Source organism: Salvelinus alpinus, chromosome 3, assembly GCF_045679555.1.
Source record: "Salvelinus alpinus chromosome 3, SLU_Salpinus.1, whole genome shotgun sequence".
Taxonomy (NCBI): domain Eukaryota; kingdom Metazoa; phylum Chordata; class Actinopteri; order Salmoniformes; family Salmonidae; genus Salvelinus; species Salvelinus alpinus.
The window spans coordinates 61,319,727-61,338,799 of NC_092088.1; the positions used below are offsets into that span (position 1 = coordinate 61,319,727).

General features: G+C 42.7%; 3 protein-coding genes across 4 annotated transcripts in view; 1 reads left to right on the plus strand and 2 right to left on the minus strand.

Moving 5' to 3' along the window:
- The window catches only part of LOC139571080 (polyunsaturated fatty acid 5-lipoxygenase-like), a 29,586-nt gene extending 29,367 nt beyond the window's left edge, over nt 1-219 (minus strand). The window contains exon 1 of the mRNA XM_071393606.1: nt 113-219. Within this exon, the coding sequence (XP_071249707.1) occupies nt 113-131 (19 nt within the window). The 5' untranslated portion in view covers nt 132-219. The remainder of the gene's footprint in view (nt 1-112) is intronic.
- On the minus strand, nt 73-10,389 carry LOC139571081 (solute carrier family 25 member 16-like). Of its 2 annotated transcripts, none has more exons than XM_071393608.1 (9): nt 10,023-10,389; nt 9,422-9,556; nt 5,008-5,100; nt 4,547-4,744; nt 4,263-4,384; nt 4,070-4,136; nt 3,814-3,976; nt 3,560-3,628; nt 73-1,086 (listed from the first exon to the last, which is right to left on the minus strand). In XM_071393608.1, the coding sequence occupies exons 2-9, from the start codon at nt 9,516-9,518 to the stop codon at nt 930-932; spliced, it is 966 nt and encodes a 321-aa protein (XP_071249709.1). In that variant the 5' UTR covers nt 9,519-9,556; nt 10,023-10,389; the 3' UTR covers nt 73-929. The 2 variants fall into 2 exon arrangements, with proteins under 2 accessions (XP_071249709.1, XP_071249710.1); XM_071393609.1 differs by having other exon boundaries at nt 9,975-10,104.
- A 2,232-nt stretch (nt 10,390-12,621) lies between these two features.
- The window catches only part of LOC139571085 (methylcytosine dioxygenase TET3-like), a 43,669-nt gene continuing 37,217 nt past the window's right edge, over nt 12,622-19,073 (plus strand). Inside the window, exon 1 of the mRNA XM_071393618.1 lies at nt 12,622-14,605. Coding sequence (XP_071249719.1) covers nt 13,139-14,605 — 1,467 coding nt within the window. The 5' untranslated portion in view covers nt 12,622-13,138. The remainder of the gene's footprint in view (nt 14,606-19,073) is intronic.

Consider the following 19,073-nt stretch of genomic DNA (forward strand, 5'->3'; position numbering starts at 1 on the left):
AGTGTTCTTAATTCTCATAAAATGTAGGAGTTGTCCTATAACTTATAAAAACAGACATATTACACATTTAAATCCTTGTTTCATTATTTTATGCATCTAGGTTTGTACTCACAAGTGTCAGGTAGGTACATGAGGAAAAGAAGACCTCCGATTATGTTAAGGCAGATTGCCCGGTGTGACTTTCCCCTCCGTTATTGTCTGTGTGACTTCTTAGGTAGGGTGGGAGGCAGTGTACAGAATTGGGTTGCTATGGCATTACCAACGACAGTTGTTAGGGGTTCATTGCACATAGCCACCCATCGAAGCAGAGGGAGTCATTGTCCATAGGTATCCATGGCAATAGTTGCCGGGGTGTTGTCCACAGCCACAGGTTGGGCGGTTTTAGAACGACATTATAAGAGGGAGAGAATCACAAAAGCAGGAGCTGAGAACAGACGGGGGCACTGGATTGGCACTGCCAGTTGTTTGAGGCATTGCCATGGGGCCCAGTGCCTTCATCTGCTTTCCGACTGGGGCAAAGAGCGACTGGGCTCAGCATGGCTCCAGTGGCTGAGCCCCAATGGCCTCCTCTGGTAGCAGGGTTCAATACCTCCAAGCAGATGCCGACCTCCTTAAAACAGAAAAGCTTTACTAGGGTAAATTAACACATCTAATAAGGAATATTCAGGGCACTGAAAGACGTTCAGAAAAATGTTGTCCAATTAATAGTTCCCTGGTCAGTTTGTGTTGAGACGCAGGGAGTTTCTAAGGAAGTTCTTAAACATTTCAGAATGTATAGCCCCAGTGAATGCTCTCGGTCAGGCTGTTTTGAGATAGAAAGATCTCTCGTAGCGGTCTCTCTCTAAACGTTTCAGAGTGTTTAGCCTTAGTGAACGTGCCCCAATCCAGCTATGCAGAGATGAAGGGTGGAGTTGGATGGATGGGAGCAGCTAGTTGAGGTGGAGGGTTTGCTTCATGAACTCATAGGTGGTGAAGGCCACAGCCTGAGAGGGCACACAGCGGATGTAGTTGAGAGACAGCCCTCTGTACAGACCCTTCTTCATCCCATACTGACTGTACACATACTTCAGAGTCTTGGTCAGGGTACTGTAGAGGGAGACAAGTAGGAAGACAAAGTTACTCTTTATTTTACAGTGCGGGGCTTACCAGGTACTTATCTATTACATTGTAATATGTTAATTCATAATAATAAAATGTTGCCCCTCCCCCCCAAAAAATATATTTGTTAAAGATGTTCAGAATAGGTTATTCTGCCAGTGCCAGTCTGTTTCGGCATTCTACACCTCAAAGACAGAGCTGCTTAATACAGACACAGTACACAGGCTCGGGACTGACATCATCTAAAACACAAGCTCTCATTGTATGGAGTAGAACATAGTAACTCAGTCTTACTCTAAGTGAGTAGTCTATTCTTGCCCTGACAACCCAGAGGTTGTCCACCTCGAGAAAATCATTATTACGAGGATAAATTCTAGAAGCATAGTGTCAGGTGGTGAAGTATTTCTACTGCCACTGTGAAGCAGGCAAACTTTGAAAGGCATGCCTGATACACAGCTGCAGTCTTCTGGAAGACCAACCAGGCCTTAGGACTCAATAATACCCGACACTCCACAAAACTCGTATACCTAAGTGATTTTTCTAAGTATTCAAACAAGGTCCAGGGTAGTGTTGGGCAGTATCCAGAGTTCCATACCTTCATACCGTTCCTGTACCATACTGGGCTATGCGGTATAACCAGCAGTTAACGGGGTGTTTTCCCACAAGGGGTGTTTTCCCCCAAAATAAAACAAATAAATATAGACCAGTCAAAAGTTTGGATACACCTACTCATTTCTGTGTTTTTCTTAATTTTTACTATTTTCTACATTGTAGAATAATAGTGAAGACATCAAAACTATGAAATAACACATACGGAATCAGAGTGAAGTATTCACACCCCTGAGTCAATACTTTGTAGAAGCACCTTTGGCAGTGATTACAGCCGTAAGTATTTCTGGGTAAGTCTCTAAGAGCTTTCCACACCTGGATTGTGCAACATTTGCCCATTATTCTTTTCAAATTTCTTCAATCTCTTGTCAAATTGGTTGTTGGTCATTGCTAGAAAACCGTTTTCAGGTCTTTCAGATTACAAGCATACCATAACATGATGCTGCCACCACTGTTCTTGAAAATATGGAGAGTGGTACTCAGTAATGAGTTGTATTTGCCCCAAACATAACACTTTGTATTTAGGAAAAACATTTCTTTGCCACATCTTTTTCAGTATTACTTTAGTGCCTTGTTGCAAACAGGATGCATGTTTTGAAACATTTTTATTCTGTACAGGTCTCCTTTTCACTCTGTCAATTAGGTTACTATTGTGGAGTAAGTACAATGTGTTGTTGTGTTGTGTTGTGTTGTTGACACATCCTCAGTCTTCTATCACAGCCATTAAAGTCTGTAAATGTTTTAAAGTCAATATTGGCCTCATGGTGAAATCCCTGAGTGGTTTCCTTCCTCTCCGGCAACTGAGTTAGGACACCTTTATCTTTGTAGTGACTCGGTCTATGTATTTACCATCCAAAGTGTAATTAATAACTTCACCATGCGCAACGGGATATTCAATGTCTGCTTTACCCATCTACCAATAGGTGCCCTTCTTTGCGAGACATTGGAAGACTTCCCTGGTCTTTGTGGTTGAATCTGTGTTTGATATTCACTACTCAACTGAGGTACCTTACAGATAATTGTATGTATGGGGTACAGAGATGAGGTAGTCATTCAAAAATCATGTTAAACACTATTATTGCACAAAGAGGGAGTCCAAGCTATTTACTATGTGACTTGTAAAGCACATTTTTACTCTTGAACCTTAGTCCTGAACACAACAAAATGTGGAAAAAGTCAAGGTGCGTGAATACTTTCTGAAGGCACTAGCAAAGTACTAGTGAATTCCCAAAGCGGACGCTAGCTAAATGCTAACAAGATCAAGCGAATATAATGTGATTTCAAGGACAAAGAACCCAGCTCATACAACTATCTCAAAAGACTACTCACACTTGATCCAGGAGGGGATGATTGTCTCCGCTGTAACCAAGAAGCAAGATCTTGCAAGCTAGCCACCTATAGCTAGCAAGTTAGCAAACCAAATGCATGGCTGAAACCCTGACTAGAGAATTAGATAGTTAACATAGTTATAAGATATTTTGCTGGCAAATATTAGTAGTGAATTTCAAGTGTAACTTGATCACCTCTCTTCTGCTGAACAACAGTGGATCATCACATCACAAAACTTCCATTTGCTCCATGTAGCTCTTTGTAGACAAACATACCATGCGACTGGTTCAATTGACATTATGAATAAAAATGTAAATAATAGAAATTGGGGAGGGTATTGAAAATCATACAGCTATTTCAAAGTACCCCAGTATACTGTATATCCATTACTAAGTCTAGTCCAGGGTCTTTTTGCCTTTTAGAATTGGATTATATGGAAAGGGAAACCTGATCCTAGATCAGCACTTCATTTTGTAATAGGAGCTCTGGGTTTGGAGAGGAAGGGGTAAATAGTGCCACTTACAGACATTTGTCAGAATCAGGAAGCACCACTCCTAACTGCATCCTTCTCCTGGCAACATCCAGAGGATAGCTGGGAGAGGAGACGGGGAAGAGAAGGGGGGGACAGAGAGAGAAAGAGAGTGCAAATGAGTTAACCAACCAAATCGATCAACCAACCAATTAACCACCCCTCCACAGAGCAGTTGACGTAGGTCTTTAAAATCCAATGAATCCATCAGTCAAACACCCAATCAATCAGTCAATCAATCAACCTACGAAATGGTCTGTGCGATAGCTCCAGCCATCCCTCCACAGAGCAGGTTGACGTGGGTCCTCAGCACCATCACCTCTGGGTTGTCTGAGGACGGTCGCCCCAGTAGCTCTGGGAAGTGGGCCAGACCTAGACTCTTCAACGTGCCGAAGGTAAAGAACGAGAACCCTGGAAGATGAGGGCAGAAGAAATGAGGCCCACAAAACTCAACAGAAAGCTCTTGACAACACTGTATGTGCGTGTGTGTGTGTGTATGTTCACCTGCGTATGGAGCCATGCCTATAAGGGTTGGGATGAGACCTTTGTAGAAGCCAGGGATGCCTCCTTCCTTTAAAAAGAGAACACCAACAGCTGAGCCTCAACTCAAGATAAACACAAACACAGGAGGGAAACTTGCACACCGCTCTCAAATTACAGGTATAATTTTAAACTGAGAGGAACAAATAAAAGGCACCTTTAGGTATATAGTCTGGAAGGCATTTCCAATGCCTGTGTAGCGATGGTGTCCTTTCACCTGGTATGCCAAACGGGCTCTGATCACATCCAGAGGGTACGTACATATCACTGCTGTCATCCCTAAGCAACAACAACAACAACATGGTCAGATAAAATATACTTAACTGTTGTTGTATCTACTGTGGAAACTATTGTTGTTGAAAAATAATCAGGAAGTATCTTCTCTGCATTATACAGGCCTCCTATTGTCTTTTTTTGGATTCTTCCCACTGATCCTCTCACCTGCCATAGAACCGGCCATTAGCCTGTGGATGTGTCCAGAGATGCCCAGCTGTTTACTGAGGATCTTCTTGTATTTGTCGAAGGCCATGAACTGGATGGCTCCGTAGGGGAATATCCTGACCATCATAGCCCCATTGCCTTTATACAGCCCCAGGTAACCCTCCTTCTTTGGCACAGCACGGAGAGTGGCTACCACTCCTACAGGAGAGAGGAGAGATGGAGGGAGGGGAGAGAGAGCAAAGGACAAAAAGAAGAAAGATCAGTGTGATGTCATTGCCTAGTTTCCGGTGCCATCTGGTGTAAGATAAAACATCTCCGATTAATTAAACGGGACATGATACAACATTTACATGGGAGGGGGAATACATCAGTGGCACTGACAAACCAATTGACAACCAACAGACAAGTTTACAGGAAGAGAAACACTCCATTTCAGAACAGCAGAGTTATCCAAACCTTACCCAGATCTTTGTAGTGGGGGCTATGGGCTTGCAGTAAGATCTTTACTCTGTCCAGAGGAGCGATGGTGGACTTGGCACAGCATCCAGCTACACCTAAACACACCCAGAGAGATACAGACACCCACAACATGAGCATCTCTGAGCTTGACTGAGTATAATAAACATTAAATTAATCTCCGTGCTGTGCCAAATCTGTTAGATGCATGTTTGCTCAAACCGGAATCGAGACGCGTTAGTTTGAATTAGTGCATATTACACTGAACAACATTTGCACAAAAAGCTTTTCTCTCTCAAATGTTGTGCACAAATTTGTTTACATCCCTGTTAGTGAGCATTTATCCTTAGCCAAGATAATCCATCCACTTGACAGGTGTGGCATATCAAGAAGATGATTAAAAATCATGATCATTACACAGGTGCACCTTGTACTGGGGACAATAAAAGGCTACTCTAAAATGTGCAGTTTTATCACACAACACAATGCCACTGATGTCTCAAGTTGAGGGAGCGTTCAATTGGCATGCTGACTGCAGGAATGCCCACCAGAGCTATTGCCACATAGTTTTATGGTAGAAAAATCAACATTAAATTGTCTCTAATTATGTTTTAGAGAATTTGGCAGTAAGTTCAACTGGCCTCACAACAACAGACCACGTGTAACCACGCCAGCCCAGTACCTCCACATCTGGTTTCTTCACTTGCGGGATCGTCTGAGGGGGGGTGCTGAGGAGTATTTCTGTCTGTAATAAAGCCCTTTTGTGGGGAAAAACGTATTCTGGCTGGGCCAGGATCACCAGCGGGTGGGCCAGACAGCCAAGTGGGTGGGCTTATGCCCTCCAAGGCCCACCCACGGCTGCAACCCTGCCCAGTCATGTGAAATCCATAGATTAGGGCCTAATGAATTTATTTTAATGAACCGTAACTCAGTAAAATCTTTGAAATTTTTGCATGTATATTTATATTCACTATAGATCACTTTGGCCTTGTCATGAAGTTTCTGGTCATGGATCAAGTTGGCCCATGAAATTGATAGTGGATCTAAATGTTTTTCCTTAAGCCTGGACAATCGGACCACGATCTTATTACGTTTCCAATCGCAACAAATAATTTAGTTGGACACCAACCAAGGACTATCAAAAGCTGCGCTGTAAATTCTCGGAAAACAATAGTTAAGATGGAGAGAAGTCTGTCCATAATAAAGCGCTGCTCTGCCTTTTAGTTGTGTCGCACCTGGACTACTGTTCAGTCGTATGGCCAGGTGCCACAAAGAGGGACCTCGGCAATTGGCTCAGAACAAGGCAGCACGGCTGGCCCTAAATGTACAGGGACAGCTAACATTAATAATATGCATGTCAATCTCTCATGGCTCAAAGTGGAGGAGAGATTGACTTCATCACTACTTGTTTTTGTAAGAAGTGTTGACATGCTGAATGTACCGAGCTGTCTGTTTAAACTACTAGAACACAGCTCAGACACCCATTCATACTGCTAGGACCTCAGATCAATGGAAACACTCAAGTGTTTTACAGCAAATTTCCTCCAATTCTACACATTTTGCCATAGGGTGGAGCGAAACTTTTGCATTTTTGAATATGATATCTGAGTGAGGCTGACTAACAAAATCAAGTGGGGCCCCCCTGGCCGGTAATTCGACCATGATTATTATAACGTTTACATACAGTGCTAGATAACAGGAACCTGAGTTCACAAATAACAAAAAAAGTATACTTATTTTATTTAACAAAGTTATGAAACACTCAATCCCCTGTGTGAAAAAACAATTTCCCCCTTATACTCAAAAACTGGTTGTGCCATCTTTAGCTGCAATGACAGCAAACAAATGCTTCCTATAGTTGTTGATCAGTCTCTCACATCGCTGTGGATGAATTTTGGCCCACTCTTGCATGCAGAACTGCTTTAACTTAGCGACATTTGTGAGTTTTCCAAGTATAAAAACTGCTCGTTTCAAGTCTTGCCACAACATCTCAATTAGGATTAGGTCGGGACTTTGACTAGGCCATTCCAAAACTAAAAAAACAATTTCATTTAGACTTCATTGTGTGTTTTGGAGCATTGTCTTGCTGCATGACCCAGCTGTGCTACAGCTTCAGCTCACAGACGCCTGGCCTGACATTCTCCTGTAGAATTATCTGATAATAGAAGGAACTATGAATTCTGCTCTTTAAGGCAAGTCATCCAGGACGTGAGGCCAAAAAGTTGACTCAAAAAGTTTGTTTGAAGTTTGTCAAAAAGCACCTGGAAGCATCTGGATGATCACCAAGACTCTTGGAAGAAAGTTCTATGGTCAAATGAGTCAAAGGTCTCACTATTTGGATGACAAGGGGCCCATTATGCCTGCCGAAAACCAAACACTGCATTCCACAGTAAGAACCTTACACCAACAGTCAAGCATGGTGGTGGTAGTGTGATGGTTTGGGGATGCTTTGCTGCCTCAGGAGCAGGACGACTTCCACTTCCGACAGAGTATTTTTGTGTAGATCGTTGACAAAAAAATGATAGTTAAATTTAAAAAATGTAATCCCACCATGTAACATAACAAAATGTGAAAAAAGTTAAGGGGTGTAAATACTTTATGAAGGCTACAACCTTCTCTGTCTGTTGTAATGGATATTGCAGTTGCACAAGCAGGACGCAGTCCCTACACGATTGACACATTTTGTGTGATGCTGTAAGATCATCTTTATAGCTGCTGCCATATATCAGTTCCTGAAAAAAGAACATTACTTGACTGCCTGTCTGCCTAAAAAGAGTCTGACAATTGGCAAGTTCGTTGTGCGTCGCCCTGTGCCATAGTTATGCCATATATGCTGATATCGTGGCGAGAGTAAATAGCTGCATGTAACTCAGCAGCTAAGAAGAAAATGTAATCACTAGACTGCCTGTTTGTGTCGTACTTATGTTTGTAACACTGACAACAAAGTTTGTAAGAACTCCTGAAAATATAACATGAAATAGTGCCTATGCTTACTGAGGCATGGAATGCAATAGGTCGAACAGTTGTGTGTACAACATGAAGTTTGTAGGCTACATCAGTGACCAGACAAAAACGATCAAGGAGGTGGTAGCGGCTGTGGAGCACTCAGCACTGCAGCTAAGTAGGCACCGGAGTGGGAAATCGGCCAAGTAAAAATAAAAATCCTACACATGCACAGAAATATCCATATTTTTAGTCTGGGCAAATTGAGATAGAGAAACTCTGTATCCATAGCCACTCCATATAATTTAACAGTTCCATTTCACGTCATGCTGTTGTAACCGGTGTGAAATGGCTAGCTAGTTAGCGAGGTGCGCGCTAATAGCGTTTCAATCGGTGACGTCACTCGCTCTGAGACCTTGAAGTAGTTGTTCCCCTTGCTCTGCAAGGGCTGCGGCTTTTGTGGAGCGATGGGTAACGATGCTTCATGGGAGGCAGTTGTAGATGTGTGCAGAGGGTCCCTGGTTCGAGCCCAGGTAGGGGCGAGGAGAGGGACGGAAGCTATACTGTTACACTGTTCAAATAAAGAATTAGAATATACCGGCTTGACGCAGTTATTTACTCCAGGAAAAGGGAGTGGGTTTTGTCAGGAAATATCTATGAATCTTCATAACCCTGTTCCAGTTATTCAACCTTAGACTGTACCTATTTCTTTTCTGGATCTCTGGTGAGGTTAAACCATTATTTTAAATCAGGGATTGGCTACTGGCGGCCCACGGAAGGCCCTCTGACAACTCAGTCGGGGTTTCCACATACTGATGCAAGTAAGAATAGTAGAATACACAGGGTGCAATTTTGAAATTTGGTTGTGCAACAGCAGTTTCTCTCTTGTTATGTCAGTCACTGATAGTCACTCAATTAGCCCATGTCAGCTAACCTTTTTTAGATTGGCAAATTAGTCTAGTGGCCAGCTATCTAAACTTAGTATTCATGGTTGAATAATCGGCCGGGGGGCCCACATTGATTTTGTTAGTCAGCCTCACTCAGATATAATATTAAAAACTGCAAACATTTCTCTCCACTCTATGGCAAAATGTGTAGGATTACAGGAAATTAGCTGTAAAACAGCCAATTTTCCTCTCCAACACATGTTGAAATGTGTAGAATTGCAGAAAACTTGCTTTAAAAATCCAAAATTGTCTCTATGCACCATGGCAAAATGTCTAGAATTGCACAACATTAACAAAAACAAAAAAATCTCTTCCTTCAAGAGGGGGGCTGCTAAAATGTTTTGCTCTCGATGTGGTGGTGTTGCCCATCCCTGATTTAGATTATAGTAGTCCGTTATTGCTGGACAAAAAGCCTGCACGCCATGCAGCTCATCAGAACCAGGGTTTGTGTCACTGGATGTGTACTACTATATGTTCTGTATTGCATTTCTGTATTATAATCACTAGTTAAGTCTGCAGCCACACTTACCTCCAGCTACGAAGGAGCGGACAAAGTGATAGTCCCCCTGAGAGTGGTTGGGGATTGCAGGACGACCAGGGGTGGAGACTGCAGCCTCAGTTGCCATGATGTGTGTGTTCAATCAAGACACTAATGCATCCATAACTATGGAAAGAATAAAAAACAACAGATATATAATTACCTTTTCACCCACAATTAAAAAGGATATCACTCGACATCACAATTGGACAGCCAATAAGACATTATTGCCTTGCCGGGGAGGCACATAATGATGAGGCATAACATTGTATGTAAAGTTAACGTCAGTTGATCACTGAAACAAAGTATAAATCAAGACATGGTGTGGTTTGGCTAGCTAAGTAGCTACTAGCCGGTTAGTCACGTATCAAAACAAAACTAGCACTAGTAGCTAGTAGTAACTGTCATTGAACGTAGCTAACGTTAGCTATCACTGAAGTCGACCTAACCGTTATCGTGTTACCGTTAGCAGATTAACTTTAACTAGCTAGCTAAATACAATTTTCAATCCCCCATTGAATGGACTGTTCAAACAGTTACTCACAGTTCAATCGACTGTTGCTGTATTGATAACGTATATTAGCCATCTTACCCGCTGCAAGGTCAACACTATCAGATGAACGAACGTTGCACAATGGAGCTAGCGGGCGCGTTAGCATTTGCAGGCAGCCTCAGGCCCTTCCGGATTCCCCAAGTAAACAAACATGCTTAGCGGGCGCTCGCGGAGACAACTTCACCGAGCGACAAGTCTGTGAGTTCAGTTTTCGGTCCCTGTTTTTGAGAGTCATCCGTAGCTAATTAATAGCCAAAAGTTATTAGAAAAACAGCAACAAAACCAGTTTGCTACCTGGGTTAAATGTATGAAGGGTGAAGGCACGTGTTTTTATGATCACCAACCACTAGTGCCCTTCATCGTGCACAGATCGAGAGTTGCACCGGCGCATGTCAATGACGTCACTGATCAAATAAAATAAAAGTGCACAATAAAACCATAAACGTGTCAATTAATAATAACATGTCAACTACTGCCCAAACACTTTATCATTTGCTAAATATCGGGTCATATAGCACTTGTGTGTAGCAGGTTAGTGTTTTTAAAGGTGTTATTATTACACAGTTGTAAAACAGTTATTAACTTTAATACAGACTATGAAGCAGAACATCAGCTTGTTTAAGGGTTGTCTAGGGTTTGAAGTAGTTTGATAGAAGTTTGATACGTATACTAATTAGAGAAAGTGGACAAACGTGAATTCCATTCCATGTTTTCCCGATAACTCTTTACTCCAGAGCTGAGTTGACTCGAGACCATAGGTTGCATCTGGGAGAGGAGGGAGAGAGGGCTGCCCTGAAGGGATTGACACAAGAAGGATTTACGCTTTAAATTGTGTTGTATCCAGTATGGCTACATGCATGTTTTACACTATCAAAAGCCGCTTGATATAAACAGTATTGCTAGATTGTGTCAATGTATCAGTGTGGTAAAGAAGAACCAGACATATTTTCCGAGGGAAACCAATACAATGATCGTCAGTGTCTAACAGGAGTGGAGTATTATTAGCGATTCAGACAGTGCAACTGTCTCTGGTATGTAAAATATTTGAGCTGCCTTTTAAAGTCAACGTGTAAATAAAATCCACACCAACATCACGTAATTAGGCTATGTTCTTGGTGACATTCACGAATAGCTTAGTCAGCCATCCAATGCCACGAGTGTCAAATACTCGATATTTTTCGGACATTCGGTCAACTGCAAGAAAATCTACTCGATCTAATCTACTCAAGCTGGTTACAACATTGTCATTACGCTTCCGTCCGAAACTCGTGCGGAAAAGAACTAGCCAGCTAGCCAGGTCCGGTGCCGTGTAGCAACGTATACTTTTTAAAGAGCTTCACCTCTGCGTTTTAACTGTTAAAGGACTTAGCTTAATTAGAAAATAAATACCACCGCCAGACGGAAATAGGATCTTTAGCATATATATTGATGAATAATAAAAGCTATATATATTGCAATTAACAATTTATTTATAGGAAATTGTGTAATCTCTTGCATGTGTTTACTTCACGGATAATTGCTTTGACAAGGTCTTGTAGGTTGTGAACTTGTGACGGTGTGTGCCTAGCCAAAAATTGACTCTATTTGGCATGGCAGACCCGCGCCATTCCTTCCGTTAAGGAAGTGAGTGGGTTCACAAGGCCTGTTTATTGAAAATTATAAATTAAAAGTGAAATACATGGCTGGTAACTCGACAAGCTAACCAACTAACCCGTATTGTCACACCTGATACCTCATACATTTCCTATTTGAATAGTCACACACTTAATTCCCTAATGCAACAACATGCAATTTAAGATTTCCAAACATTTGCTACAAATTATACAATTTGGTGCTATTGTACACAGTACATTAAAAAAACTAAAACGTGCATGTTTTCAGGAAATAAAAAAAGTTATGTTGTCAATCAAACATGGACGTGCAGGCACTAGAGGTGGAACCAATTATTTTAACATATTTTTATTTTCTTTGTCAATTCCCTCCAGGTACTTGTACGGCTTTTTCAACATGGTGGGAAAATAACTCAGAATTATGGTGTCTAAAAAAAATTAAGAAGAAACAGAAAAAAGTGAAAGTTGGAGCAGGGTTAACAACCATTCACCTGGTTCCCATGCCGACTGCCCCATCTCCGCCCTCTCATATCATCCACTATGCCTCCTACCCCCAAACCCCCTAAGAGACAACCCCCACCACTGACAAGGAATGGCCGCAAGGTGATACCCACAACAACCGCCACCTCCACCGCCAAGAGACTGAACTCCAGCAAGCCCAGAGGAAAAGCCTTTGAGAGTCCACAGTCAACTTTAGAGCCACCCCGAAGATCCACAACCAGGACCCAGGCCCAGCTGGCCAGAAGCCCAGGGAGGAGTGCGGTTGGCAGGCTTGGCGGTCAGAGTCCGGGGGCATCCCCTGTTAGGGTTAACCATGCCCCTGTGTGTATAACAGGATCAGTGAGGCTAAGGAGCTGGGGTAATCCTCTGCTCCAGCATGGTGTGGGAGAGGACCCCCCTGGGCGCAGGATATCCTTAAGGGGCATGGGGGGCGCCAAGCAGTTTCCTCCCCTGGCAATAAAGCCTAGAACAGGAGGGAAGACAGCAAGGGGGAGGGGGGTGAGGGGAGGGAGGGGAGCGGTGGGTCAGAGAGGGAGCAAGAGCGGGATTGAGCAAGGATCTGAGGAGTCTGACACTGTTAGTATAGACCCAAGTGAGATTAACCAAGGGAATAATGTAGTTGGCCATGTTGGTAAGGGCAAACCTCCTAACCTGAGGACTGAACTTGATGTAACTACCTGTGTTGACCAGCAGGAGCTGGGAGTCGGCCATGCTAGTGAGTGCAAACCTCGTAGCCTGAGGACTGATGATTCGGCTAGTGATGACAAACAGGAAGAGTTAGTTGCCCATAATGGTGAAACGTTTGGGACTGACTCACACGATAAGCCTGTCAGCCATAGTGGTGAGGGCAACCACTATGAGCTCGATGAGCCCACCAGTGTTGAACAACAACAGGAAAAGCTAATCAACAATATTGCTGAGGGCAATTCTTTCAACCTGAGCCATGAGCTTGGTGACTCTACCAGTGATGACAGGCAGGAAGAGTCAGTTGGCCCTAAATGTGAAGACAACGCCAAGATAAACCTCGGAGCTGTGGAGATTGAGATGGAGCAAAGAGAGAGAGATCCCCATGCAGGAGAGCAGAGAGGAGGGGAGAGGTTGGAGAAGGAAGGAGAGGAAACAGTGAAGCAGGAAGATGAGAGAGATGAAGAAAAGAAGGAAGCAGACGGTAAGCAGAGAGTGGAGAGAGTCAAGGTGAATGAGACGGAGGAAAGAAAAGAGAAAAATGAGAGACAGAAGGAGGGAGAGGTTATCAGCAGACCTTCAGACACAAGCACCATTATGTCTGTCGCTCAGCCCCAAAAGCCTATTCCGCAGGATGACGCGTTGATGATGCAATCACCTGTCCATGCCTCACCTGTCTCTGAACCAGCTACCTCAGATCTGGCATCACCCCCTCTCCTTCATCTGCCCTCTCCGCTTCACCCCACAGTGTCACATGGTATGAAGGTTCTGAACCAAGGTGTTAAACCAATCCAACCTACCCAAACTGTTGAAATCCATAAACCTTTAAAAGGCCCAACTACTTGCCATGAGACATCACAGGCGAGCCCAATGCATCCAGTATCACTAAGTCTCTCAGTTGCCTTCCTTAGTGAACCCCACAAGGCCCTGTGTGTAACCCCAGCGAAACCAATACCCAGTCAGAGCCTAGAGATCCCTATCTCTCTGGAGGCTAGACAACTTCTCAGACCAGTGGACGAAGAGACCAAAGAGTCATCCAATCACAGTAACACAAAATATATGTCATCTTCATCATCTGCATCATCTTCGTTACACCTGAACACGAACGCGGAGGTTCCCACCACTCTGTCTCAATCAAACACCGACGTTAATATCACTGTGTCTGTACCAGACCTAAGTCCAGTGCCAAAGAACTACAACAACAACCCAGAAGAGCCACCATCATCATCATCACTCCCATACACAAAGATAGACCTCTTCAACACTGGATCTGCACCAGACAAAGACACCGTGTGTGTCTCTGTATCTGACCTAGGTTCTGTACCAAAGACTCACAACAAGAACAACCAAGACGAGCCACCACCATCACTCCCATACACAAACACTGGATCTGAACCAAACACAGACATTGCATCGGTCTCTGTATCTGATCTGGGTTCAGTGCCAAAGACCTCCTCCATCCCTAACCAGGAGAGTTCTACCTCCAAGTTCTCCTGCAGCTCGGAGAGCACCCAATCCTCCTACTCCTTCGACACAGAGTCAGAGCAAGGCTATGGGGCCCCTAGCCCCCCTGGACACCCTAGCCTGGGCCCGAGACCCCTGGAGGAGGGCACATCTCTGCCCCGACCCCCACGAGTCAACCAGAGGAGGGAGAGGAAAAAGAGGAGTAGTTGTGGAGGGTGTGAGCCGTGCCTGAGGAAGATCAACTGTGGCCAGTGTAGCTGCTGTCTGAACCGCAGGACTGGACACCAGATCTGTAAGCTGAGGAAGTGTATGGAGCTGAGGAAGAGGAGGCCCATGTCACTGCTCACACTAACATCTGCTCAGGTAAGGCTTCTCTAAGGTGTAGAGTAGACTTTAGGCTAAAACTGGAAAAGACTGCTTATAAACTACTTATAAACCTCATAACTTTTTACCTATTTTTGTGGTTCACTAACTTGTTTATAACTGTTATGAGCAGTTTAAAAGCAGAACTTCAAGTAAAATTGACAAAGACAATTTACTTTTCTTTAGAGAATACTGTACGTGCTGAAAAAGAAACATAGTTATAACACTAATGCACATGACCCCAAAGCCACATAGAGTCTAGAGACAGCTTGTTATTGTCACTAATTCTTGAAGTTGTCATGGCCTGGTTGTCATGCCTTTAGCGATGCTATGCTATGGACTGACTGAGAGAATACGTGAGGCGTAGTCTGCTGGTCTGTGGCAGTTTTTGGTGTGTGTGTGTGTGTGTGTGTCTGCTCTAGGTTCTCTATAAGATATGGAATGAAGTAGGAGCATAGAGAGCATGTAAAGGGATAAGGATAGAAAAAGGATGGAGAGTTGGAGAGGATAGAATGTACTGGATGGTGAGATTGCATTGATATACTATATGACAAAGAAAGGGATACTGTGCTCGCAAATTGTGGGAACTGAAGGAGGTGACATAAGGAGGGATTCCCGGGTCCCTGCGGCTGTCCTCCACCCACAAGGGCCTTAAAACATGATGACGTTGATCGATCCCCGTCGAGGGGGAGCTGATTTTTTGTATATGGCAGTAAACCATTCTTATGATGACTATAACATTTGTTGGCACCTTCTATTCTTGCACATTTTCTCATAAAAAGTACAGTGAGCTCCAAAAGTATTGGGACAGTGACACATTTTTTGTTGTTTTGGCTCTGTATTCCAGCACTTTGGATTTGAAATTAAATAGTGACTATGAGGTTAAAGTGCAGACTCAGTATTTTCGTCCATATCAGGTAAACCGTTTAGAAATTACAGCACTTTTTTGTACATAGTCCCTCTATATTAGGGAACCAAAAGTTACAGAGGCATACATTTCATACCCCCCAAAAATGCTAACCTCCCCTTTTATTGTAATGGTGAGAGGTTAGATTGTCTTGGGGGTATGACATTTGTGCGTCTGTAACTAACTAATCATTATTCATGATTAATTCAGGGGTATCCATTATCACGGTAGCATCCACATTAATGTAGAAGGGTTTGGAAACATATTCTATTCTTATTTACAATAAAAGTCACTCCAAAATTACACAATACATTATTTACCATTAATTTCTATTGGGCACAAAATCATCTGAAACACAACCAAAACAAACAGCAAATGCATCCAACAAGTTTGTACAGTCACAAGCTTAATATAGTCATTGCGTGCTAGGAATATGGGACCAAATACTTAACTTTTTACTACTTTAATACACATATAAGTGAATTATTCCCAATACTTTTGGTCCCCAAAAAGTGCTGTAATTTCTCAATGGTTCGCCCGATATGGACTTAAATACCCTCAAATTAAAGCTGACAGTCTGCACTTTAACCTCATAGTCATTATATCATTTCAAATCGAACGTGCTGGAGTACAGAGCCAAAACAACAAACAAACAAATTCACTATCCCAATACTTTTGGAGCTCACTGTATAGCATACATTGTAATAAAATATTATCTAAAAACAGTTGTACAATGTGCTCTGCAATAAGATAATCAGAGTTTGATTTCTTAAGCAGAAGAGTTCTCGAATAGCAGCTGCCCAATACCATGGTGGACATGCATAATGTTGGATGCATTGGAATGTAAGGTATGGAAAATGAGCCTGTAGGAATATAGATAAATGTTCAGTCAATGTGAGTATATTTAGGATGGTTTAAATTATTACCTTTCCTACTAAAATAAAAGTTGATGGTGCCAAAATCTTGCCAATACGTTCATTATTCTATTAACCTCTACGACAGTGATTCCCAAACTTTTTATAGTCCCGTACCCCTTCAAACATTCAACATCCAGCTGCGTACCCCCTCTAGCACCAGGGTGTTGTTTGTAAGCCTGCACACACAAACACTATACGATACATTTATTAAATATAAGAGTGAGTGTGAGTTTTTGTCTCAACCCGGCTCGTGGGAAGTGACAAAGAGCTCTTATAGGACCAGGGCACAAATAATAATATAATAATATTCAAAAATGTTGCTCTTTATTTAGCTATCTTACATATAAAACCTTATTTGTTCATCAAACATTGTGAATAACTCACCACAGGTTAATGAGAAGGGTGTGCTTGAAGGATGCACATAACTCAGCAATGTTGGGTTGTATTGGAGAGAGTCTCAGTCTTAAATAATTTTCCACATACAGTCTGTGCCTGTATTTAGTTTTCATGCTAGTGAGGGCCGAGAATCCACTCTCACATAGGTACGTGGTTGCAAAGGGCATCCGTGTCTTAACAGCACAATTAGCCAAGGCAAGAAACTCTGAGCGCAGCCCAATCCAGAAATGTGGCAGTGGCTTCTGATTAAATAAAAATTTCACAGAACCGCTTGTTGCAATTTTGATGAGGCTCCCATGTTCAGATATTGGTAAGTGGACTGGAGGTAGGGCATGAAAGGGATAACAAATCCAGTTGTTTGTGTCATCCGTTTCGGGAAAGTACCTGCGTAATTACCTGCCCAGGGACTGCGGTTGAAAATTGGCCGGCTGTCTAAAACCGGCACTTTTACTGAAACGTTGATTAATGTGCACTGTACCTGTAAAAATAAAATAAACTCAAACTCAAATTGCACACCCAGCTCACTCAGGTGCTTCGCTATATCACATGTGACATTGTCCGTAAGCTTGAGTTCATTTGCACACAAAAAATAATACAATGATGGAAAGACCTGTGTGTTGTCCTTGTTAATGCAGACAGAAAAGAGCTCCAACTTCTTAATTGTAGCCTCAACTTTGTCCCGCACATTAAATATAGTTGAGGAGAGTCCCTCTAATCCTAGATTCAGATCACTCAGGCGAGAAAAAACATCACCCAGATAGGCCAGTCGTGTGAGAAACTCATCATCATGCAAGCGGTCAGACAAGTGAAAATTATGGTCAGTAAAGAAAACTTTAAGCTTGTCTCTCAATTAAAAAAAATGGGTCAATACTGTGCCCCTTCATAACAAGCTCACTTCTATATGTTGCAAAAGCGTTACATGGTCGCTGCCCATATCATTGCATAATGCAGAAAATACACGAGAGTTCAGGGGCCTTGCTTTAACAAAGTTAAGCATTATCACTGTAGTGTCCAAAATGTCTTTCAAGCTGTCAGGCATTCCCTTGGTAGCAAGAGCCTCTCAGTGGATGCTGCAGTGTACCCAAGTGGCATCGGGAGCAAATGCTTGCATGCATGTTACCACTCCACTATGTCTCCCTGTCTTTGCTTTTGCGCCATCAGTACAGATGCCAACACATCTTGACCACCAAAGTTCATTTGATGTCACAAAGCTGTCCAGTACTATAAAAATATCCTCTCATGTTGTCATGGTTTCCAATGGTTTGCAGAAGAGGATGTCTTCCTTTATTGACCCCCCCTATAAACATAACGGACATATAGTTGAAGTCGGAAGTTTACATACACTAAGGTTGGAGTCATTAAAACTAGTTTTTCAACCACTCCACAAGTTTCTTGTTAACAAACTATAGTTTTGGCAAGTCTGTTAGGACATCTACTTTATGCATGACACAAGTAATTTTTCCAACAATTGTTTACAGACAGATTATTTCACTTATAATTCACTGTATCACAATTCCAATGGGTCAGAAGTTTACATACACTAAGTTGACTGTGCCTTTAAACAGCTTGGAAAATTCCAGAAAATGATGTCACGGCTTTAGAAGCTTCTGATTGACTAATTGACATCATTTGAGTCAATTGGAGGTGTACCTGTGGATGTATTTCAAGGCCTACCTTCAAACTCCTCTTTGCATGACATGCCTCTTTGCATGACATCATGGGAAAATCAAAAGAAATCAGCCAAGACCTCAGAAAGAAAATTGTAGACCTTCACAAGTCTGGTTCATCCTTGGGAGCAATTTCCAAACGCCTGAAGGTACCACGTTCATCTGTACAAACAATAGTACGCAAGTCTAAAAACCATAGGACCACGCAGCCGTCGCACCTCTGAGGAAGGAGACGCGTTCTGTCTCCTAGAGATAAACGTACTTTGGTGAGAAAAGTGCAATTAATCCCAGAACAAGTTGTTTTGGAGAAATGTCCTCTGGTCTGATGAAACAAGAATAGAACTGTTTGGCCATAATGACCATTGTTATGTTTGGAGGAAAAAGGGGGACGCTTGCAAGCCGAAGAACACCATCCCAACCGTGAAGCACGGGGGTGGCAGCATCATCTTGTGGTGGTGCTTTGCTGCAGGAGGGACTGGTGCACTTCACAAAATAGATGGCATCATGAGGAGGAAAATTTATGTGGATATATTGAAGCAACATCTCAAGACATCAGTCAGGAAGTTAAAGCTTGGTCGCAA

Excerpts from the sequence above, each read along its gene's own strand:
- LOC139571081 (XM_071393608.1), bottom strand. The coding sequence starts at position 9,518 with ATGGCAACTGAGGCTGCAGTCTCCACCCCTGGTCGTCCTGCAATCCCC. Across the intron at positions 4,745-5,007 it reads CCCCCACTACAAAGATCTGG|GAGTGGTAGCCACTCTCCGT; the intron begins GTAAGGTTTGGA and ends TCTCTCCTGTAG. Across the intron at positions 4,385-4,546 it reads AATGGCCGGTTCTATGGCAG|GGATGACAGCAGTGATATGT; the intron begins GTGAGAGGATCA and ends GTTGTTGCTTAG.